General features: G+C 42.9%; 1 protein-coding gene across 3 annotated transcripts in view; it reads right to left on the bottom strand.

Annotated features, from left to right (window-relative positions):
* Window positions 1-23,766, bottom strand: part of LOC134602471 (protein kinase C delta type-like) — a 64,986-nt gene extending 41,220 nt beyond the window's left edge. The window contains exons 1-2 of one of the 3 annotated variants that reach the window (XM_063447390.1): window positions 23,353-23,766; window positions 6,869-6,955 (exon numbers count right to left, since the gene is read on the bottom strand). Coding sequence is in view for 1 of the 3 variants with exons in the window: in XM_063447387.1 (XP_063303457.1) it covers window positions 23,336-23,464 (129 nt within the window). In the remaining 2 variants the exon portion in view is untranslated. Of the gene's footprint in view, window positions 1-6,868; window positions 6,956-23,335 lie in introns of all 3 variants that reach the window. The other 2 variants (XM_063447387.1, XM_063447389.1) reach the window with 2 other exon arrangements.
* Window positions 23,767-25,103: the final 1,337 nt, after the last annotated feature.

Here is a 25,103-nt window from a genome sequence, read left to right as displayed (position 1 = left end):
AGTACTTGTCTTTGGCAAACAAGACGTTTCATGTTAACATAATCACAATTTGTCTTGTATGTATTGTATCATGAATAAGCAAATTGGACAGATTAACATTCAGGGCCGGAATTACACGTCAGCTGCCAGTAGGCACAGAAAATGCAAAGAAAGTGAGTTTTATGTATTTAATAACAGAAAACTGCAGGCATAAAAAATATATACAAAAAAAACGTATTCAAATTTAACAACCACATATATTATTATTATTATTATTATTATTATTATTGACATTTATATAGCTCCAAAAGTTTCCGTAGCGCTTTACAATATTATGAGAGGGGGATTTAACTATAAATAGGACAATTACAAAAAACTTACGGGAACAATAGGTTGCAGAGGACCCTGCTCAATCGAGCTTAAATTCTATAGAAGGTGGGGTGTAAAACACATTAGGACAGGAATTTGCAGTCAAATAAGTTGGGCTGCCCTTTAGGAGAGAGCAAGAGACAGGTATGTGAGGTAGAGGTTAGTCTTGGAGGCCATAAGCTTTCCTAAAGAGATGGATTTGAAGGCACTTCTTAAAAGATGCAAGACTAGGGGAGAGTCTGATGGCGGTAGGCAGGCTATTCCATATGAAGGGAGCCGCCCACGAGAAGTCCTGCAAGTGTGAGTTGGCCGTACGGGTGCAGATAACGGACAGGAGGTGGTCAGGGGCAGAGCGGAGAGACCGAGAAGGGACATACCTATGGATCTGTGAGGAGATATAAGAGGGGCTAGAGTTATTCAGTGCTTTATAGGTGTGAATTAGTACCTTGACTTGACTCCTATAGCATACAGGAAGCCAATGTAAGGACTGGCAGAGGGGTGAGGTGTGAGAGAACCGACTAAAGAGGAAAATCAGTCTGGCTGCAGCGTTCATTATGGACTGTAGAGGGTTACAATAATCCATGTGGGAAATTACTAGAGCATGGACAAGCTCCTTGGTAGCATCTTGCGTAAGAAAGGGGCGGATGCAGGCTATGTTTTTAAGATGGAATCTACAGGATTTGGCAACATGCTGGATGTGAGGCTCAAAGGAGAGGCCAGAATCAAGTATGACGCCAAGACAGCGCGCTTGCAAGGATGGACTGATGTGGGTACCACTAACTTGAAGGGAGAGCGAAAGAGGAGGATCAGTATTAGGAGGAGGAAAGACAAGGAGCTCAGTTTGAGAGATTGAGTTTCAGAAAGTGGGAGGACATCCAGTCAGAGATGGAAGAAAGGCAAGAAGTGCATATTTCTACTTGTAATGTATTGTGTTTGAATCTGTACATATAGTGAGTGTATGCTGCTGTTAATACATGCAGGGTTTAACATAATGTTAGAAATGGTTAGGGCTTTGATATCAGAGTTGGATTATAAAGAGTGTTTAGAATTATTGGATTTAGATTTTGTATTAGGGAACATAATGTGTTTAATTTTTAAGAAAAGTTAAACGTAGGCTCAGGTTAAAGGGGCACTATTGTGTCAGGAACACAAATGTTGCTGACACTATAGTACTAAAACCACCGTTTAGATGGTCGCCCCCCTTACTTTGGGTTAGAAAGGTATTTACTCACCTTTTTCAAGTGCCACGCGGGGTTTCTCCTCTAACTCACCTCCTTGATTAACATTATCAGAATTGCTAATCTCGGCCAATCACAGTGCTTTCCATAGGAAAGTTCAGTGTCTCCATGCAGAATGTGGAGATGTTGAATGTCAGTGCTGCACAGGAGGGGCCACTAAAGGCTCTGAAAAGGTAGACTTTACTTTAAAAAGCCTGCATGGACTGACTATACACACTAGAGCCACTACATCTAGCTGTATTGTTCTGCTGACTATAGTGTCCCATTAAGAGTTTTTTGTTTTTTTTTCTGTTTTAGGCTTTGAGTACTTACATTTTGGACCAAGGAAAGAACTTGTTTAGGTTTTGTGAGGGGTAAATCTAGGGTTAGAGGAAAAGGGCACAGCATGTGGAGTTAGAAAGGTTATTTGCAAAGTACTCACCCTCCTATGATTGATAGAAGAACTATAGTAGCTGGTAGTACAGTGTGAATCATTCAGGACTATCTCTACAGCTACTGCAAAGCTGTGTGAGAGGCTGTTAATGGGCAGATGGGAAGTGATCCTTTACACCTCCTGTCCATCCTCACACACATACACTGGAGAGAGTGAGACAGCACTGAGCTTTACACAACATATACCTGTTCCTGCAGTTTTGTTATTAAGCATAGGAGGCTGGCTACACTAGAGAGGACACTGGCCAAGGCTCCTGGTTCTTATCTCTCCCCACGGCCCACCTAAGCTCCAAAAGGTACATTCTAAGGGCTGTTAATAGATGCCCCCTACAGAACAGACGCCTTTAGAAAGGTACCTACTCTACCAAATGGGAAATGCATTCCTGTCAACACCATTCTGCATGGGCTTATTTTAGAATGCCAACTGTCTGTCTATCTCATTCCTCTATATCACTATCTCATACTCATACCTGATCAATGGGAGGGATGGAAACTTTTGGACTGAAGGGCAAGTACAAATGAATGGCCTTTCTGTGCACAAAACGTACTGATCTCAGTATAGATGGTGCTGTGGATTTGATAAATTAAAGATTCTGGTGTGACATGATATCCCCGCAACCTCCATAAGTATGATCTCTGTTTCCCACAACTCCATTGTTACATATGACATCTGGAGTGTATTATGAATCTAATGTGGACTGTCTCATTTCAGACTACAGCCATTTGTAAGCACATTATAAACTAAAAGCCTAGTCAACTCTGGCTATTGCAGGTCTCTGTGAAAATCCCACTGGGCCAGTTCAGGCACGGAGAACATTGTGACTGCTGGCCATAAGCCTATGCACAAACCTACACCAGTTGACTAGCAAACGCACAGCACAATGCTTGACTGCTGCCTACCTCCTGCAATACTCTGTCAACAGACACCCTAACGTTCTGATATTTTCAACTATTATCCTATTTGACCAGCTATTTGATAAGCAATATATTAATAGGTATGAACTAAGAGCACAGGTATCTAAACATTTTATTTACAATACAAAACGCACAACAACTTTTTATGAAGTTCAGCTGTATTTGATATCAGATTCTGCACTCCTGCACAAATAATGTGAAAGTTAATGAAAGGTTTGGTTTCAATTCCAGGAGATTATCGGATTTGCAATAAATATGTAAGTAAAGATTACAGAACCATTACTGGTAACTTATCTGCATTTCTACAGGTTAAAGTGTAGCCTTTAATCTCCAGTGATGCAGGTTATTTAAAAAGCCACATAATGTAGCTAAGAAAATAATATTTAGTGTGTGTAACGGATCCCTTATACTCCGGCTGAGTATATCCGCTGTAGTTCTCCCAAATCCTCAATGAAGCAGTGATTATAGCTCCCAATTCCCCAAACATCACCCTAGACTTGATGAAGGGTAGAAACAAATGTTTTTATTCTGGCCAACTGGCCCACTTACCGTATATACTCGAGTATAAGCCGAGTTTTTCAGCCCATGTTTTGGGCTGAAAAACCCCAACTCGGCTTATACTCGAGTCAGAGTCTGTATTATGGCAATTTGCATTGCCATAATACAGACTGGGGGGAGAGGGGGGCTGGCAGAGCTGTACTTACCTTTCCTGCAGCTCCTGTCAGCTCTCTCCTCCTCTGCGCCGTCCGTTCAGCACCTCGGTCAGCTCCCAGTGTAAGTCTCGCGAGAGCCACTTACACTGTGAGCTGACAGAGTGAGCTGCACAGACCGCGCGGAGGAGGAGAGAGCTGACAGGAGCTGCAGGAAAGGTAAGTACAGCTCTGCCAGCCCCCCTCTCCCCCCACTGAACTGCCACTGGACCACCAGGGAAGGAGAGCCCCCCTCCCTGCCATATATCAAGCAGGGAGGGGGGACGAAAAAAAAAAATATTAAAAAAAAAAAAAAAAAATTAATAATAATAAAAAAAAAGGGGTATAAGGACCACTATGGGAGGGGGGGGGGGGGTATAAGGACCACTATGGGAGGGAGGGGGTATAAGGACCGCTATGGGAGGGAGGGGGGGTATAAGGACCACTATGGGAGGGAGGGGGGGATAAGGACCACTATGGGAGGGAGGGGGGGGTAAGGACCACTATGGGAGGGAGGGGGGGGGTATAAGGACCACTATGGGAGGGAGGGGGGGATAAGGACCACTATGGGAGGGAGGGGGGGGGTAAGGACCACTATGGGAGGGAGGGGGGGGGGATAAGGACCACTATGGGAGGGAGGGGGGGTATAAGGACCACTATGGGAGGGAGGGGGGTATAAGGACCACTATGGGAGGGAGGGGGGTATAAGGACCACTATGGGAGGGAGGGGGGGATAAGGACCACTATGGGAGGGAGGGGGGTATAAGGACCACTATGGGAGGGAGGGGGGTATAAGGACCACTATGGGAGGGAGGGGGGGATAAGGACCACTATGGGAGGGAGGGGGGGTATAAGGACCACTATGGGAGGGAGGGGGGTATAAGGACCACTATGGGAGGGAGGGGGGTATAAGGACCACTATGGGAGGGAGGGGGGTATAAGGACCACTATGGGAGGGAGGGGGGGATAAGGACCACTATGGGAGGGAGGGGGGTATAAGGACCACTATGGTAGGGAGGGGGGTATAAGGACCACTATGGGAGGGAGGGGGGGATAAGGACCACTATGGGAGGGAGGGGGGGTATAAGGACCACTATGGGAGGGAGGGGGGTATAAGGACCACTATGGGAGGGAGGGGGGTATAAGGACCACTATGGGAGGGAGGGGGGGATAAGGACCACTATGGGAGGGAGGGGGGTATAAGGACCACTATGGGAGGGAGGGGGGGATAAGGACCACTATGGGAGGGAGGGGGGGATAAGGACCACTATTGGAGGGAGGGGGGTATAAGGACCACTATGGGAGGGGGTGGGATAAGGACCACTATGGGAGGGAGGGGGGGTATAAGGACCATTATGGGAGGGAGGGGGGGGGGTATATGGACCACTATGGGAGGGATGTGGGGGGATAAGGAACACTATGGGAGGGAGAAGGGGGATAAGGACCACTATGCGAGGGAGGGGGTGGGATAAGGACCACTATGGGAGGGGAGGGGGAAGTAAGGACCACTAGGGGAGGGGAGGGTAAGGACCACTAGGGGAGGGGTGAGTCAGGACCACTGGGGGGGGGAGTGAAGGAACACGGGGGTGGGGAGGTAAGGACCACTGAGGGAGGAGGAGGGGAAGTCAAGACATATGGGGGGGGAGGGGGCGGCAAAAATGTTTTTGCCTACGGCGGCAAATATCCTTGCACCGGCCCTGCACACACTGCATTCACACACTGCATTCATGCACACACACACTGCACTCATACACACACGCTGCACTCATACACACACACATACGCACACACTGCATTCATTATACACACACTGTAAATAAATATTCAATTAATATATTTTTTTTAGGATCTAATTTTATTTAGAAATTTACCAGTAGCTGCTGCATTTCCCACCCTAGTCTTATACTCGAGTCAATAAGTTTTCCCAGTTTTTTGGGATAAAATTAGGGGCCTCGGCTTATATTCGGGTCGGCTTATACTCGAGTATATACGGTATATACAAAATCAGGAGGCTGGAGAACACGCCCAGAACACTCCTACGATTTACAGTGTCAGCATGATTAAACATAAATTACATAAAATAAAAATACATAATAATCATATAGGAACCCCCAAATGTTAAATCCCTGGATAGCTTGGATCTGAGCGCCCAAGTTGTCCAAATAGCGCTCAGATCCATGCAGTGTAGGGGACACGCCACAGTGTCAAAGTTCTGACCGGCCGCACACATAGTCTTATGCCCAAGACAGTTCCGAGGCACTTGGTGCTTTTGCCAGTCAACTTTCTGGAGCTCCTGTGGCCGCAATACAGGGTGCTCCGCCTTGCTCTTAGGTAGCTTTTGTTCCCTTTAGTACCCAGGGAAAGCTGGTAATGGAGGCTGGGGAGGTTAAACTCCCGAACAGGGTCTTTGTATGTGGCTCATAGTCCTTGGGCAGGAGGCTAACCTTGCAGGCTCCTCCAGGAGATCATGACAAATATCCAGGTTAAGGAGTGTTTGTCACAGTAAGCAAAACAAAATGAACATCGAGGTGTAATATGTTCTATGTCAATACTGTAGTTTTATTAAACACCAATTTAACACTCCCATAGTCTCACAGTAATACTTCTTATAATTTACAAGGTTATTTAATAATATCTGAATAGCCCCATACTGAATGGGATGAAACCATTTGGTTTCTGTATAGAGCCTTTTGGTCCAGACATTCTTCATAGTGTTTATCTTTAACATTGTTTAGATTTAGCAATGATGTCTCTGTGTGAGTCAGAAATGTGTTTGAATTTCAGCCTGACCAAACGTTCCCAGAAGGGATGCTTAAAATTTTAAACGGACAAACTATTTTAGAGACAGAAGACAAATACAAAAAATAGATTACTGCGTCTAGAACATAATAAAGCCCATAAGTGAAGTCACATATAAATCATATTTACGTACTGTTTATGTCTATGTTTTCGAACTATTCTAAAACCATCTGGAGCGCAAGGGATAACCGTGTAGCTCAGCCAATGAGAAATCAGTGTTGACTACACCCCACAACCAATCAATCTCCTCTTATTATCTGTATAGTATCTCAATGTTGAGCCAAGAGGAAATGGTACAAACCATAAGCGGACAATGATTGGCTGTGAGGTAGAGTGATGTCAGTTATGTTATATTGGTGCCGAAAGTATGATGTTTAAAACACAAAGTATTGCAGAGAAGATTGATATTGGTTACCTACTCCGTTTCCTTTGCTGGCCTTTAGTTACCTCATTTGTAGGTAGGACTCAAGCTGGATGTACATGGTCTTCAGGTCTCCCTTAGCACCAGATTTGTGATCATGATATCCTCATTCACTGAAAAAAATATAGTTAAAAATAAAGTTATGAGAGTGGTGAGGGGATAGGTCATATGTATGCTTAAAGGGACACTATAGTCACCCAGACCACTTCAGCTCAATGAAGTGGTCTGGGTGCCAGGTCCCTCAGGCTTTAACCCTTCAGATGCAAACATAGCTTTAACCCCTTCAGCACCACGGGAGGTGGACCCTGAGGGTGGGGACACCCTCAGGGCACTATAGTGTCAGGAAAACCGCTTTGTTTTCCTGACACTATAGTGATCCTTTAAATATCTGCAGCTTTTGAAACTGATGCCACTGCAGCTATGTTTTATAACTTCCCTAACTAGACAGTGTATTTAATATAGATTTTTATCTTGTGTACTTTTAATTGCCTGCTAGAGTCTACAACAGCCAGCATGTGATAAAATGTTAATTAACAGAGCAGACAGTACTGTAAATATTAAATATTTTTTTCAGTGAGGCTATGTAAGTCACAGCCAGGGGAGGAGTGGCTACGCCTGTGTAAACAAAGTGATTAAACTTCTAAATGGTAGGGGATTGAGTAGTGGGAATGCAGGGGCATGCACTATATGCCAAAACTGCTTCATTAAGCTAAAGTTGTTTTGGTGCTTAGGGTGTCCCTTTAAATGTTGGTATGTTCTGTTCTGAAAACAGATAACCATACAGTGAACATTTTCTTGGAAGCTCAAATAAGTGTGTAGTGTTAGACCCACATAACTATTTTTAGCTTAACTGTTTTGTGATAATTATACATTATTGTGAAACTAAAATTCCCATGAAGCAACAACCTCACTAGAAATGTTTTTTATAGTGAATATGATTTTCACTTTGCATATGTTTTTTCCACCCGCTTATCATATTTTAATTTAAAGAGCTTTTTGTGGGAAAGTCTCCACTTTTGAGAATGGCTAACACACAGATGGGCCTGGGGGTGAGAAAGATGCAAAGAGGGACCTGAGGGGAGAAAGACACACAGAGGGTCTGTGGATGAAAGACACACAGATGGGCTGGGGGTAAAAGACACAGAGGGGCTGGATGTGAAAGACACACAGATGAATTGGAGAAGGGGAAAAAGAGACACACAGAGGGGCTGGGAGGAGGGGAGACAGATGGGCTAGGGGTGAAAAAGAAGCACAAAGGAGCTAGGAAGAGTAAAAGACACAATGGGGCTGGGGGAGTAAGATACACAAAGTGGGGTTGTAAAAGATACACAAGGGAGGACACACAATTGGGAAAAATAGGAATAAAGAAAAAAGGGAGTCCTGCGCAGTTAGTATAAGTGTGCACACCCATTTACCCATTTACTACCACAATTTATTCAGAGGACACAGTGCAAAACAGCAAACGTTTCAAGCAATAGCCCTTTTTCAATGCTAATGTCCTAAGGTAAAAAGTGGGATACATACAGTATATAAGCATAAGAAGAGTGCTCACATAACCAAAGTGCCGCCCCCCCCTCCCCAGCATTCCCCGGTTGTTTCTACACCTCCAGTAACTTCCTGGATCGTCAGACGCGTGCGTGGGGAAAAATAGGGGATAAGATACACTAAACGGGGTAATACATTTAAAAGAGGGCATAAAAAAAGGAGGTGTTAAGAGGCACACAGGTGAAGATGCTTTTTTAGGGGGTGCGCCAAACTGCATCTACATCTGTGCCCTGACTACAATCAATATGGTCTTCACATATCAAATCTCCCCACTTGCACACACCTCCCACATTACCATACCACCAACATCTCACATTTAAATACATAGTCAACCTCTCCTATCCTATATTTTCATACACCTACAACGGTATCTAGAAGGGGATATTCTTCAGTGTTATTCAAATTCAGAATAATTTAAAAAAAATGTTGAGTAATATGACTGAAACATGCTCAGATCTTGAAAAAAATAAAGCTACAAATATAAAACATGTTTAGGGAACCTTTACCCAAACAACTCTCCAAACACCCTCCACTTTGATTGTCAGCTCTCCCCCCCATGATATATATCCCATGATATTGAAAAGGCATTTGAACAGGTGGAGGGGGGTCATAAAACATCAAGCCCAGTTCCAGACGCAGCGTGTAAGCTTCAACTTATAATCACTGACATATTTGTCATTAATTTATTTATTTTACAGATTGTGTCATGACGAGAATTAATCATATGAATAATGCTGATGATGGTAGTAGATTCAATGAACTAGTTAGATTAAAAAAATGTGCTTCTAATCTAATCATTGTTCTGAAATAATCTCTGTTATAGGAAGATTCTTGATTTGAAAGAAAAGATCCTTATCCCTATTTGAGTTACGAACTGTGCTTTACTCAAATATTTGGTGCCATCTAGTGTCTCAATAAAGTGACTATCTTCTCAATCATTTCATTATGCTATCTTATGTTATGGTGTTTTTTTTTTTACCATTAGAAAGTGTTTTAATAGGAACCGTAAGGGACATATTCAATAAATAGTTGTTGTTATGGTTACAAAATGGCTTTCAGTGAGAGAGGTCAGAGTAGAATAAACAGACTGACACGAGCTGACAGAAAGGTGACAATAACTAAAATAACCACGCATTACATCGATGCTATGGAAAGAGCCCTTCTGAACAGACAATGTGTCAAACTTTGATCGCTACACATCATGATCGACTACACATTTAGATTTTAAAGTATGAAGCTGTGCTTGAATAAATTATATAAAAAATTTAAATGCTTGCGTAATGTGGACTGAAAACCATATTTGATCAGGATAATGTGAAAGTACATTCTTTTCCTGTCTTATGTTCAGTATGTATAAAGTTTGTTTCTATAAAACATTTATTATAGAAAAAAACTTTATCAACCATAGAAAAACACAACACAACACACATTGCGTGCTGTGGTGTTCTATGTGTTGATAAAGGCCTTTTTTTTGGACACAGCACATTGCCATCTTGAACTGGTACAAAATATATAACAAGGAGGTCAGTGTACCCCAATGGTCAAACCAAGATCTCAAAGCAATAGGACACAGGTGTCCACAAGTTAGATCCCTGGATGAAAATATATGATTGCAATTTGACGTTAATTAGAGTGAAAAAGAGTGTTCACCCCCTTAAGGACCAAACTTCTGGAATAAAATGGAATCATGACATGTCACACATGTCATGTGTCCTTAAGGGGTTAAAACCTCTGTTTCTTAAAAAACAAAAAAACAAAAAAAACATTTAGCCTTGAGGAAAATAAGCTAAATAATTGCCACAGATTTACACTGGGATCCTGACCTTGTAACAGAGTAATCTGTTGACCTTCTGCATCATATAAATGCCCTTGGTTTTCTGGTTTGACCCTCAGCCCTCCACCTGATAAAAAACAGCAATATATTTTCCATCTAAGTAAAGCACATTCATCTTACATATGAATATGAGCCAGGCCTGGCCTTGCATTGTTTTAATGAGACTCTGTTACACTTAGATATCCAGTTTTTAAAACCTGTAGATACTATTTTTAGACAAATTATTGATCATTTTTTCAGATGGATGTGTGCTCCAGAATGTAAGATATATTACTGACACCAGTCTTGATTTATATTATATGCAATTAAAACAGGATTTCAATCATTTTGTGACATGCAATTAAAATCCAAGTTCTTTTAGTTAGACTATAATCCTCAAATTTCCAATACGTTTAGTTTCTTCTCACTTTGCTTCATGGTGACCTCAATACGTACTACAAATTACAGATGATATTAAAAGAGCTGTTTATCCAATGATACAAAGAAATAAGAGTATTTGTGTAAAACATTTGTATGGGATAAAACTCTTCAATGAATACAAGGTAAAATAAAATGTAGAATGACGCAGTTTAACCCCTTAAGGACCAAGCTTCTGGAATAAAAGGGAATCATGACATGTCACACATGTCATGTGTCCTTAAGGGGTTAAATCGGGTTTACTGCATGGGGAACAACTGTTTGTGCATTTTTTAAAAAATATTTATACTTTTAATTTACATTTTATTATATGGCCTGACAAGTTCTTAGCAATACAAGTCGGGTCGGAGAGGCGGCTCATAAATAAATGCTCTGCCCAGGACCCACCAGTAATGTGAAATAATACTGAAGCAGTGATAAGATCATGATTTTGTATGGAAATGCTGCAGTAATAGTAAAAAATTATAATTTACTTTTTTCTTCTACCTTGCAATCAATTGACGCAGTGCTTAAATAGCTGCTAAAATGACTGGATGCAATTATTTCTTTTTAAAATAAAGAACACAATAACTAGTGTAAAACCATTCTTTATCCAACATGGCAAATTGGTTTGTCTTTTAAAGTCATATGTCCTTTCGAATGACTATTTTATGGCAATGCGTTTATTTATCTGGTTCTAGTAAAAATGCTCTCATGCAACTCCAGACTCCTTAGAGAACATTGAATAAATATTTAAAATGTAATTTCTAGATTTTTTTTTATTTGAATGCAAGATTGCAATTTAACAAGTCAGAGATGCTGATAACTAAAGCCGGAGTCGTAAATATTTAATCACAGGGTCAAACCTCAGAATGAAATTCAAATCTATAGTTTCCATTTTTTTCACCATAGCCTTGCTTACATGAAATTGCAACTTCTAGCAATATTTTTTTGTTTCTCCTTATAATTTCAAACACATTAGGTAAATATGTAATCACCAAGACCGTACACGTAACCTCACATTTTACATGTGTGCTTATTAATCCATTGGCAGTTTGAGGGTATATGTTCCTTGTCTATTTTTTTTTCCTTCTTCTTCCAATGGCTCTTAAAGGAATACTCTATAGCAGAGCTTGACAAATTTGTTTGGAATCTAGGAGCCAGCTAAAAAAGTTAGGATCCAGTTTTTTTTTTTTTTTAAAGGGACACTATAGTCACCAGAACCACTACAGTTTAATGTAGTGGTTCTGGTGCCTATAGCCTGTCCCTGTAGCCTTTTCAATGTAAACGCTGCATTTCCAGAGAAAAAGCAGTGTTTACATTGCTGCCTACTAAGACCTCTAGTGGCTGTCACTCAGACGGCCACTAGAGAGTCTTGTGTCAGTGCTCTGCATGGAGGCGCTGAATGTTACCCATACAGAACATGCGCAATATCTCCCAATGCTTTCCTATATGATTGGCTTAGCTGAGATCATAAAGATTGATGAACTCGGCAACGGAGGCAGGACAAGCCACGGCAAAACCTGCACGGCGTGGGGGAAAAAGGTGAGTAAAAACCCCAATGTGATCGGAGGGGGGCAGGTACCTAAACAGACACACACTCTCTGACAGACACACACACTGACAGAGACATATACACACACTGACAGAGGCATACACACAGGGCCGGCCTTAGGCCCTTAGGCACCCTGTGCGAAAAATCTTTGCAGCGCCCCCCTCACCCCCACAGACACTCACACAGAGACAGACAGTCACATACATACAGCCTCTCTCTCACACACACACACACACACACACACAGAGGCAGACAGTCACACAGGTACTCACACACACAGAGGCAGCCAGTCACACACACACACAGCCACACACACACACACAGTCAGACCCTCCCTTAGTGGTCTCTTCCCCCCCATGTTCTCCTGTCCGCCCCCACCCTGTGTAACATGGCCTAGCTCCTGTCCGGTCCGCGGTAAAGGAGCTTCTGTTTCCTGTACCCGGCCGGTGCACACCGAGTCCTGTTCCTGTACCGCGGACCGGAGAGGAGATTCTCTCCTGATGATCCCTCATACTTGGGCCGGTGCACCCTAATAGATGCGCCGGCCCGCGCAGTGCTGCAGCCGCCTGAGGCTCTGCCTAAGTCGCCTTATAGGAAGTGTGGGCCCTGCATCTATATCAGGCAGGTACATTTTATCACTTTTAGGTGAGTTGGGTATCAGTGGTGTACAAGTACAAATATAGAAAGACCTTGCGCACATGTGCTTCAGTCAGAGAGTTGTGTCTACACCATAGAACATACATTAGTTCACAAAAATAATTATATTATACAGCAGCTCCCAGATGCGTGTAACAGGGCTAAAGTGTGCGGCAGCTCACACAGATGATTCAGCGGTAAAGCGCACTCGCTGGCAGAGCCAAACTGGAAAGTAGCCCTGGAAAAAAATGTATACCATTCCTAAAGGTCAATATATATATATATATATATATAGTACAGTGAGCACACAAGCTCACTGACATGCGCAAATAGGCTCACTGACAGACAAAAAACTCTCTGACTCGCACACAGGCTTACTACAGACAAACTCACTTGTATAAACACAAGGCTCACTACAAAGATGTTCAGGGACACACACATGCTCAATAAATAGAAGCTCACTGACACACACAAGCAGTACCATCTTAACAGTGTTAAGGGTCCCCGGGCAAAGCAGTGCACTGGGCCCTTCCTACACAACAACTCACAGGAATAAAAATTGTAATTATTGATAGACTGCTGAGTACATACACACAGTACACAAATACGAACACCGAGAACATACACACAGTACACAAATACGAACACCGAGAAACTTCTGAATACACACACACAGACGTTGCTGAATGCACACAGACGTTGCTGAATGCACACAGGCTGATTTTTACACTTACACACAGACTGCTGAATCCAACACACACACAGCTGAGTCCATACACACACACAGACATACACACTGCTGAGTCCATACACACACACACACACACACACACAGAGTGCTGAGTCCATACACACACACACACACAGAGTGCTGAGTCCATACACACACACACACAGAGTGCTGAGTCCATACACACACAGACTGCTGAGTCCTAGATACAGACACACACAGACTGCTGAGTCCATACACACATACAGATTGCTGAGTCCATACACACAGACACACACACTGCTGAGTCCATACACACACACACACACAGATACACACACAGACTGCTGAGGTCATACACACACATAGACTGCTGAGTCCATACACACACACACATACACACACACTGCTGAGTCCACACACACACACAGACTGCTGAGTCCATATACACACAGACTGCCGAGTCCATACACACACACAGTGGGCTGAGTCCATACACACACAGACTGCTGAGTCCATATATACACACACACACAGTGCTGAGTCCATACACACACACACACAAACACAGACTGCTGAGTCCATACACACACACACACACTGCTGAGTCCATACACACACACACACTGCTGAGTCCTAGATACAGACACACACAGACTGCTGAGTCCATACACACATACAGATTGCTGAGTCCATACACACAGACACACACACTGCTGAGTCCATACACACACACTGCTGAGTCCATACACACACACACACACACAGACTGCTGAGTCCACCCCCACACACACACACAGACTGCTGAGGTCATACACACACAGACTGCTGAGGTCATACACACACAGACTGCTGAGGTCATACACACACAGACTGCTGAGTCCATACACACACAGACTGCTGAGTCCATACACACACAGACTGCTGAGTCCATATATACACACACAAACACACAGACTGCTGAGTCCATACACACACACACACACACACACACACACACCCGAGTCCATACACACACAGACTGCCGAGTCCATACACACACAGACTGCCGAGTCCATACACACACACAGTGGGCTGAGTCCATATATACACACACACACAGTGCTGAGTCCATATATACACACACACACAGTGCTGAGTCCATACACACACACACAAACACACAAACACAGACTGCTGAATCCATACACACACACACACACACACACACACACACTGCTGAGTCCATACACACACACACACACACACTGCTGAGTCCATACACACACACACACACACACACACACACTGCTGAGTCCATACACACACACACACTGCTGAGTCCATACACATAGACACACACACACAGACTGCTGAGTCCATACACACAGACTGCTGAGTCCATACACACACAGACTGCTGAGTCCATACACACACAGACACAGACTGCTGAGTCCATACACACACAGACACAGACTGCTGAGTCCATACACACACAGACTGCTGAGCAGAGGCGGCTCTAGACTTTGAGGCCTTAGGCGAACTCAAACATGAGGCCCCATTAACAAAAAAGTGTCACATATACACATTGATGCACAGTACCTGTGTATGTGCCTGAGAGTGTGTCTGACAGAGAGTATCCTTGTGTGTGAGAATGTATGTCTCTGTGAGCATGTTTGCGTTTTTGTCTGAGACTGAAGTGTGTTGTGTGTATGGCGGGTGATGGTGTGAGGGGGTGATGGTGAGAGGGAGAGCGGGGTGATGGTGAGAGTGAGCGGGGGTGATGTGAGAAGGAAGGGGGGTGATGTGAGAAGGAAGGGGGGTGATGTGAGAAGGAAGGGGGGTGATGTGAGAAGGAGGGGGGGTGATGTGAGAAGGAGGGGGGGTGATGTGAGAAGGAGGGGGGGTGATGTGAGAAGGAGGGGGGGTGATGTGAGAAGGAGGGGGGTGATGTGAGAAGGGGGGGGTGATGTGAGAAGGAGGGGGGTGATGTGAGAAGGAGGGGGGGTGATGTGAGAGTGGAGGAGGGGTGATGTGAGAGTGGAGGAGGGGTGATGTGAGAGTGGAGGAGGGGTGATGTGAGAGTGGAGGAGGGGTGACGTGAGAGTGAGGGGGGGTGACGTGAGAGTGGAGGGGGGGTTGACGTGAGAGTGAGGGGGGTGATGTGATGTGAGAGTGAGGGGGGTGATGTGATGTGAGAGTGAGGGGGGTGATGTGAGAAGGAGGGGGGTGATGTGAGAAGGAGGGGGGTTGATGGTGAGGGGGGTGAGGCTGAGGGGGGTGAGGGGTGAGGCTGAGGGTGGTGAGGAGTGAGGCTGAGGGTGGTGAGGAGTGAGGCTGAGGGTGGTGGGGGTGATGCTGAGGATGGTGAGGGGGTGATGCGGGTGGTTGGGGTGAGGGGGTGATGCGGGTGGTTGGGGTGGGGTGGTGATGCTGAGGGTGGTGAGGTGGTGATGCTGAGGGTGGTGGGGGGTGCTGAGGCTGAGGGTGGTGGGGGGTGCTGAGGCTGGTGGGGTGGTGAGGCTGAGGGTGGTGAGGGGGTGAGGCTGGGAGGGTGGTGGGGCTGAGGGTGGTGGGGGGTGCTGAGGCTGAGGGTGGTGGGGAGGGTGGTGGGGCTGAGGGTACTGGGGAGGGTGGGGAGGCTGAGGTTATTGGGGAGGGTGGGGAGGCTGAGGGTGGTGGGGGTGCTGAGGCTGAGGGTGGTGTGGGGTGCTGAGGCTGGTGGTGGGGGTGCTGAGGCTGAGGGTGGTAGGGAGGCTGAGTCCATACATACAGACACACAAACTTCCTCACTAACACACACACACACAAGCACATTAAGCCTACCTGTCCCTGGAGCCTGTTGCTGGGGGTCAGCCATCTTCTATCCTTTCCAGCAGCGGGGGCGGGGCTTGTGTGCGGGAGGCGGGGCTTCGTTTGGGGGCGGGGCCTGTGCCAGGGAGCCTGTCAGTCTCCCTCCGGCCCCAGACAGCCCCCTGCACAGTTCCAGCTGCTCTGCCCTGCATTCCCTCGGGCTGTCACAGGCTGTTACAGCCCGAGGGAATATAATTTTAACACATGGCCAGCAGGTTGCTGGCATTTGGGGGGGCACAAGGGGGGCACAGCATAATGTGGGGGGGGGGCATGGCCCCTCTGCCCCCCCTTCCCCCCTAGCGACGCCACTGCTGACTGTCCTGGCATATTATACAGAGACCTGTACAATACAGAGAGCAGCACTATACAGGGAGCACTGACTGTCCTGGCATATTATACAGAGACCTGTACAATACAGAGAGCAGCACTATACAGGGAGTACTGACTGTCCTGGGATATTGTACACACAGACCTGCTTTATACAAAGATCAGCACTATACACTATACAGGGAGCACTGGCTGTCCTGGGATATTATACACAGACCTGTATTATACAGAGAGCTGACTGTCCCAGGATATTATACATACAGACTTGTACTATACAAAGAGCAGCCCTATACAGGAAGCACTATACAGGGATCAGCAGGAGAGAAGGATCAGCAGGATATTACACGCACAGACCTGTGTTATACAGGGAGCACCAACTGTCCCAGACTATTATACACAGACCTGTATTATACAGAGAGAAGCACTATACAGGGGGCACTGACTGTTCCAAGATTTTAATTATACACACAGACCTGTATTATACAGGGAGCACTGACTGTCCTGGGATATTGTACACACAGACCTGTATTATACAGAGAGCAGCACTATACACTATACAGGGATCGCTGACTGTCCCAGGATATTAATTATACAAACATACATGTATGATACAGGGAGCACTGACTGTCCTGAGATATTGTACACGCAGACCTGTATTATACAGATAGCAGCACTATACATTATACAGGGTTCACTGACTGTCCCAGGATATTATACACACAGACCTGTATTATACAGGGAGCACTGACTGCCCCGGGATATTATACACAGACCTGTATTATACAGAGAGCTGACTGTCCCAGGATATTACACACACAGACTTGTACTATACAGAGAGCAGCACTATACAGGGGGTACTGGCAGTCCCAGGAGATTACACACACAAACCTGTGTTATACAGGAAGCACCGACTGTCCCAGACTGTTATACACAGACATGTATTATACAGAGAGCAGCACTATACAGGGAGCACTGACTGTCCTGGAATATTATACACACAGATCTGTATTATACAGAGAGCAGCACTATACACTATACAGGGAGCACTGACTGTCCCAGGGTATTAATTATACACACAGACCTGTATTATACAGGGAGCACTGACTGTCCCTGGATATTATACACACAGACCTGTATTATACAGGGAGCACTGACTGTCCTGGGATATTATACACAAACTTGTGTTATACAGCGAGCAGCACTATACAGGGAGTGCTGACTGTGCCAGGATATTATACACAGACCTGTATTATAGAGAGAATAGCATAATAGTATTTTACAGATAGCGGAGCATATACCCATGTCCCAATCTCTAGACTACTAGTACCTGTAAACAGCAGCACCCAGATGCGTGTAACAGGACTGGGATATGCAGGCTTAATTGTGTGACAGCTCACACAGGTGATTCGCGGTAAAGCGAATTTGCTGGCATGCACATATGCTGCTGAATACACACACACAAAGACTGCTGAATACATACACACACACAGACTGCTATAAACTATAGACTGCTATATAGACTTATAGGGTTGGCATACCATTTTTTCCAGGGCTGCTTTGTATTCTTTTATGGTTTATGGTATACCTGTATTAAGCGGTGTATCCTGGTTTTGTGCTGCCCTAGGCAGGACAAAACTCAGGCACGCCCTCTCTGAGTACATACACACACAGAGACTGCTGAATACACACAAACTGCTGAACACACACACAGACTGCTGAATACACACACAGACTTCTTTCTACACACAAAGACTGCTGAATACACACAGACCGACATCTGAGTACACAAAATCCAACTGTTAAGTTCAGCCTTCCTCACATATGTTTTTGCTGTTGATCCAAAAAAAGGCAAAAAACCTAGTCTGTAGCGCTTCCAATTTTGCAACAAAATAGGAAAAAAATCCTTCTTGACCCCAAAATAGCAGTCAGATGTCTCCTTGGATCAAGCAGCTATTACCCCACTAATTAGAAATGATATCCCTGTATGTTATGTTTTTGCAAGTATTTATCCAATTTCAGTTTAAACATCTGTATGGATTCTGATAAAACCACCTCCTCAGGCAGAGAATTCCATAGAAGATATAGAATGTGGCGTATACTGCGCCCAAATATTATACGTACATACACCTCTGCGAGGAAAAGTTTTGTCTTGTCCTCTTGATTATATTGTCCTCTTGATTATGGATATAGGATAAAAATGCCAGATTCTATTGTCTATAACCCTATTATACCTATAGCCTATTTATATAGTTTTATCCACTAATAGATATTCGAGTAAAGTGGTATGTTTATCTATGATTCTCCCTAGATCATGTTTTTATAATATGTCCCATATTGTCTCTATGTTATATTATGCCACAGGTTAGCTTATTTATACTTATTTCGTTTTTCTCTACTATCCCCCTATGTTTATATGCGGGAGATATAGGTCTTTTTACTTTTGGAACGCAACGCATGCCTTTTTTTCGTTGCGTGCGTTCCAAACAGAAGTCATGTGACCGCAAAGACTCTGATCACCCGCGTCACTTCCGGTTGTGACGCGTGCGGTCCACAATGAAACGCAAATCAAGGCCAGCATCTACGGACCACATCACTTCCGGTACGCACCACGAGACCGGAAGAAAGACCCACCAGGTAGCGTTCTGCAATCAACTCACCCATACTTATACAGGACATTGAGGAACCACCCCACACTTTTGATAAAGCCTCTGGAGAGGCGAAACGCGTCAAGTGGGACCCCCTTATTTTTGGACATTTGTACCTATACTTTTATATGTGATATTTTATAATAAATAGTCTATTTTATACATTTAGACATCTATTTTTTATTATTTGATATTTATTATTCCTTTATGTCCTGTTAACTACCTGGTGCCATCATATCCTTAGGTGGGGATAGTACCACCCATGCTGTGATAACTAGAGCAGGTCTTGCTCTACAAATTGTAAGTACATTACTTTATCTTACTACCCTGATTTTATAGTACTTACTACACTATCAGAGCGTCTCTTTCTCTTTTATCCCCATTGTGCATTTGGAGGACCAGTACCATCTTTACCATCTTACATCCTTAGACGGGGATTATACCGTCCACGCTGAAAAAAGTAGAGCTCTTATATAGCTCTACCGTATGTGAGTGTTTTTCCTACAGTTACCTAGCACAGATATTTGCACTGTTATATACTGTATTGCACTATTATTTTTTTCTGTTTTATTATTCCGAGGTATTTTACCAACTTTTCCTCGCAGAGGTGTATGTACGTATAATATTTGGGCGCAGTATACGCCACATTCTATATCTTCTGTTTCACCAATACACAAGGTTTGGGAATCCTTGTATTGTATACAGCAGCCCCCATTGTTATCTTATGGTATAGTGAGCGCCTATAAACCCTGTTTTTTTCCAGAGAATTCCATATGCTTATTGCTCTTACTGTAAAAAAACCTTTTCTTTGCCTTAGATGAAATCTCCTTTCTTCCAGCCTAAATGCGTGACCTTGTGTCCTATGTATAGCCCTGTTTATGAACAGATTTCCAGACAATGGTTTGTACTGGCCCCGAATATATTTGCATAATGTTATCATATCCCCTCTGAGGCACAGTTTTTCCAAACTAAAGAGATTTAAATTTTTTTAACCTTTCTTCATAACTAAAATGCTCCATTCCTTTTATCAATTTTGTAGCTCGTCTCTGCACTTTTTCTAGTGCCATGTTATCCTTCTTTAAAACAGGTGCCCAAAATTGCACCGAATATGCAAGGTGTGGTCTTACCAGCGATTTATAAAGAGGCAAAATTAGCCAATCACAGGTAGCAGACTGTGAATGGACCACTATATGATGAAGATGCCTCGGAGGCACAAGATTCTCCATAGATTTAATAAGATGTTACTCACTGCAGGTTGCAGAAAACATTTCAATAACATTATACCCGAATTGTAAATATATTACTACGCCCATTCCCCAAGAAAAATGTTAAAGGATCTAAATGATGTTGTTATCGTACCCCTACAGTTCCTTTAATGTCAATCCATACTTTTCTGTGCAATGTTTTTTTTATTACTCAAGTTATTTAAAGAGAGTCTAGAAAGCAAAAACTACATGTGGTCTAGTATGTGTGACAACATTGCGTTATAGATCAGAAAAGCTAGATGTCAGTTTGTTCAATACATGAACTCGTTTAATTCATTCATTCAGTGAGAACGCTCAGATGACGCTCTCAGGCAATGAATGAACCTACACCTACATTGGCATCTGGATTCTCCAGCTCAAGTAGATTGGAAGCCAAGTGGGCTCAGGTATTTGTCAAACCATGCTAAGACAGTTTGACAAATTACACTGAGATAGTGCCAGGGCACTCATCGCACCATAACCACTACAGCAGGCTTCAGCGCACAACTGAAGTAGGTATCTTACAGAAATTAAAAGCAATCTTCAGGTAAGTATATGTTTTAATCTTTACATTTCTGTATAGAAAGGTAGGCACATTATATTCATCAAACCCCAGGTGCCTGCCCAAGATAAATTAGTTACTGTAGCGGGACTGCCTTCTCAACTGCAATGCCTCTCTATCAGTATGGAGATTCTAATTAAGGTGTTTGCTAAATCTATCTTACTGTTAATTATATTACACTTCAAGAATGGCTCGCTGATTTCATTTTACAGTTGAAGAATGGATCATCAAGCTAATGCTGTCTATGTAATTTTGGTTCCTGTCAAAATAAGGTTAAAAGACAGTGCTTTAGATTAATCCTCAAACTTTTTCGCCTCCAGCGACCACATTAAATATGTTTAACGACAAATTCCACATTTACACTTTGCGACATTCACATGACAAAATATAAAATAGACATGGCGATGAAACGTTGAACACTTTAACAAGAAAAAAAATATGTATTCAAGACGCTGCTTAAACCACTAACTGGTTTCTGTCTTCAAATGTTTCTGTTATTTTTCTAGATACTCTCTGGCTCACTCATTGTATCTTGATGTCCATTTTGGAAATATCTTGGGAACCTGGGAACTACTAGATAATGATGTAAAAACACTTAGATTAGCAAAAACAACGATGGCCAGAATGTTGCATAGGCTACTCTTTCGGATCCCTTGCTGATTTCAGCACATCACACAAAAACTGCTTCACAAATCCACTGCACAGAATAAGATTGTAAAAAAACATACAACAGTGCCAAGTTAAAATGATGTCTGCTTGCCTGTTATGATTGTGGAGTCTGAAAGAACATGATTATAAATAATTAAAAACAGGCTGATGACTATGGGCTTTATCTATTAAACCGTGTATTTTGGTGCACTATGAAGCATCCAAAATTTAGATAAACCCAGCTAAGTTCCAAATGTTTTTATAAATGCCGGTTGGAAATTGTATTCTAACAGGCAGGTTATGCCTACACTTTAAGTGTTAGTTCTTACTCAACAAATCAATTTTAAATGAAAATACCAGCTTTTATACTTCCCAAAAATTATATTAAATACGAATTTTGAATGAATAATCAAGCATGTGTGGCAATATCCCAAAAAATGTACAAAACCTGCTGACAACAATTCTAAAACTAGCTCTCTCAGGAATGCAGCAATGCACTGTAATTAAAGATTTGGTAGCATGTTGGTACTATGTTGCTATGGTGATGGTTTGATTTGGAGAAGTCAGCTAAAGGCGCAAGATGGCTGCTTCCGCAGTAGTACTGGTAGCATCCCTACTTAGGATTTGAGAAATGTAACACAAATACTACCTGTCAGGTTTTCAACTAAAGGAAATGTTTCTAAAAATGTAATCTAAAAACACGGTTGTCAAATTGAAAAGAGAACTTTCATTATTGTGATAATGCCATCTAGGTTTATATACAATTTGATTCATGCCAGCAATCAATCATCCCGCCCCGTCCTTCTTTAATTATGTTTCTGCTTAATACATTCAGTATATCATAAATCCTATTGCTGTCACTATTATTACAATTTAATATTACGAAGCAGCTTCAGAAGTGACAACCTCTATCACTAGTATATCTAAACAAATCAAGCATGCATATGCTATTTTGATATCAAATTCTGCAATAGAACAGCTGTTATAGAGATCACAAATACTGTCCTGCTATGCACTTTAATTTATAAACTACAAATGTTTTTTTACATTCTTTTTTATAAGTATTCCCCGGAAAAGCAATCACATATACAAAAGAAAAATGGAAAGCTTAACAAATCTCCCATATCAACTCTTTAAGGATAAAAGATTAAAAAAAAAAACTGCATAGAGCATTCAGTGTCAAAGTATATACACACTATAAAGTGGGTTATTCAGCACTCAGGCATAAGGGACTTGTCTAAGAAGGACTATGCACACACAAGAATTAAAGTAGACGTAATGACTGAAAATTGAATTGTTTTTCCAGAATGACAATGAAGGTTCTCTAAGTACCGTTAGAACCCTGGGACTTAATGACACAATGTTGTAGAATCTAGAATCACTAGTTCACTGAGATGCATAACACATGTCCCAGCAGAAAGACTATTTCACATCTAAGCTTTTTTTTTGGCAGAAATGGCTAGCTCAGCTAGCTGTGATCTTTTGGGAAGTCAGGCTTCCTCCCGTCCCACTCTTTTTTTTTTTTTTTAAATATATTTTCACACCCACCCACATACCCACCCTTTGATGATCTGTACCTTCTGTGTGGCAGCTAGAGGAGAGGATGGTGTTTGGAGGTCTGAAGATGTAAGGCAGGTAACGGGAAAAGCATTTCATCTTCAAATGAAGGATCATGCAGAGCCTTCTCATTCCATAAGGATCCTGCTGTCAGGGCTTGCTAGATTGTAGATGCGTCCTCTGATGGCTCCAGGGCTCTGCATGGAAGGGAAACCCAAGTATTTTCTGGAGCCAGACCCCATTTTATTTAGCTATCGGCAGCAAGGAAGACCTGCCTCACATTACTGCATGCATACTGCTCCAACTCTGAATCTCCCAAGCAGGCTGGGGAAGCTTCTCATTGGCCAAGCTCGCTAGAGCAGTATTTGCTGACTAAGTCAGTCTTGCTTGTAAACACACACACTGAACAAGCTTGCTTCCTGCATTCGCCTCTCCATAAGTCCAGTGGGGAAAAAAAAAAAAAATGAAGGGGGAATCACTCCCCACTTTGACAGCAGAGCATGCTCAAAATCTAGCAAAAGCAATCTGTGGGTGATGCTATTGGTCAGTGAAAGAAAAAAAATAATAACCGTTTTTGTCTGGTTTCAGTATAGTCTGTCCCCATCCTCCCCTGTATTGTTGTAACAGTGATCTGTGTTAACCATTTGCACCCCTCATAGCTGTGCAGTACAGAGTTTAATAAAGGTTGGAATATTCAGTTTTGGTCTTTCAACTGTTATAGACCCAGAAGCAATACAGTGATGTACTTCACCTATACGAATACAAATTAAAGGGATACTCTAAGCACCAAAACAACTTTAGCTTAATGAAGCAGTTTTGGTGTATAGACAATGCCTATGAAGTCTCACTGCTCAATTCTGTGCCATTAAAGAGTCCAATCACTTTTTTTCGGTTTATACAGCGCTAGTCACGCCTCCCCTACTGTAACTGACACAGCCTGCGTGAGAAACATAGTTTTGTTTTCAAACAAGTCTTACAGCACAGTTTTTTTTTACTTTAGAAGCTATAAACCAGAGCTGGGAATAAGAAATTCTAAATGAAACATACTTTATAAAAATCTCTCTTTACATGACTTGTGTAAGAATTAAATGTAACTCACAGGCAGGGGGGATAAGGCTGGGGCTGCAAAAGCAAAGTAATTTAACCCCTAAACTAAAAAGAATTGAGCAGTGAAACTGCAGCAATACACCAAAACCACATCATTTTTTTTGGTGCTTAGAGTGTCACTTAATGTTTTACAGAAAATTCACAAATAACCATACAAAAGAGAAGTAAATAGAATATTTAAGATTTACAGGATCTGATTTTGCAGTATAAAATCCTGAATTTGGTAAAACATTGCAAGGCTAACTATAAAAAAATATTGCCAAAGTTATCAGTTTGATAATTCCTGCTTTTGAAATATTTTCCAGTTTATTAAATAAGTTGAACTGATATCTGTAAATCTTAAGGAATTCCAATTTTAGTAAATAAACATATACACTGATCAGCAACAACATTAAAACCAACTGCCTAATATTGTGTAGGACCCCCTCGTGCTGCCAAAACAGCTCTGATGCATCGCGGCATGGACTCCACAAGACTTTTGAATGTGTTCTGAACAATGTGTGGCAGGGTACATTGTCCTGCTGAAAGAGGCCACTGCCATCCGGAAATACCATTGCCATGAAGGTCTGCAACAATCTCTAAGTAGATGGTACTTGTCAAGTTACATCCACATGAATTTTATGACCCAAGGTCTTCCAGCAGGACATAAGCCACAGCATAACAA

Source organism: Pelobates fuscus, chromosome 3, assembly GCF_036172605.1.
Source record: "Pelobates fuscus isolate aPelFus1 chromosome 3, aPelFus1.pri, whole genome shotgun sequence".
NCBI classification, from domain to species: Eukaryota; Metazoa; Chordata; class Amphibia; order Anura; family Pelobatidae; genus Pelobates; species Pelobates fuscus.
The sequence above is the reverse complement of the archived record's forward strand: the minus strand, read 5'-3'. Positions and strand labels throughout refer to the sequence as shown.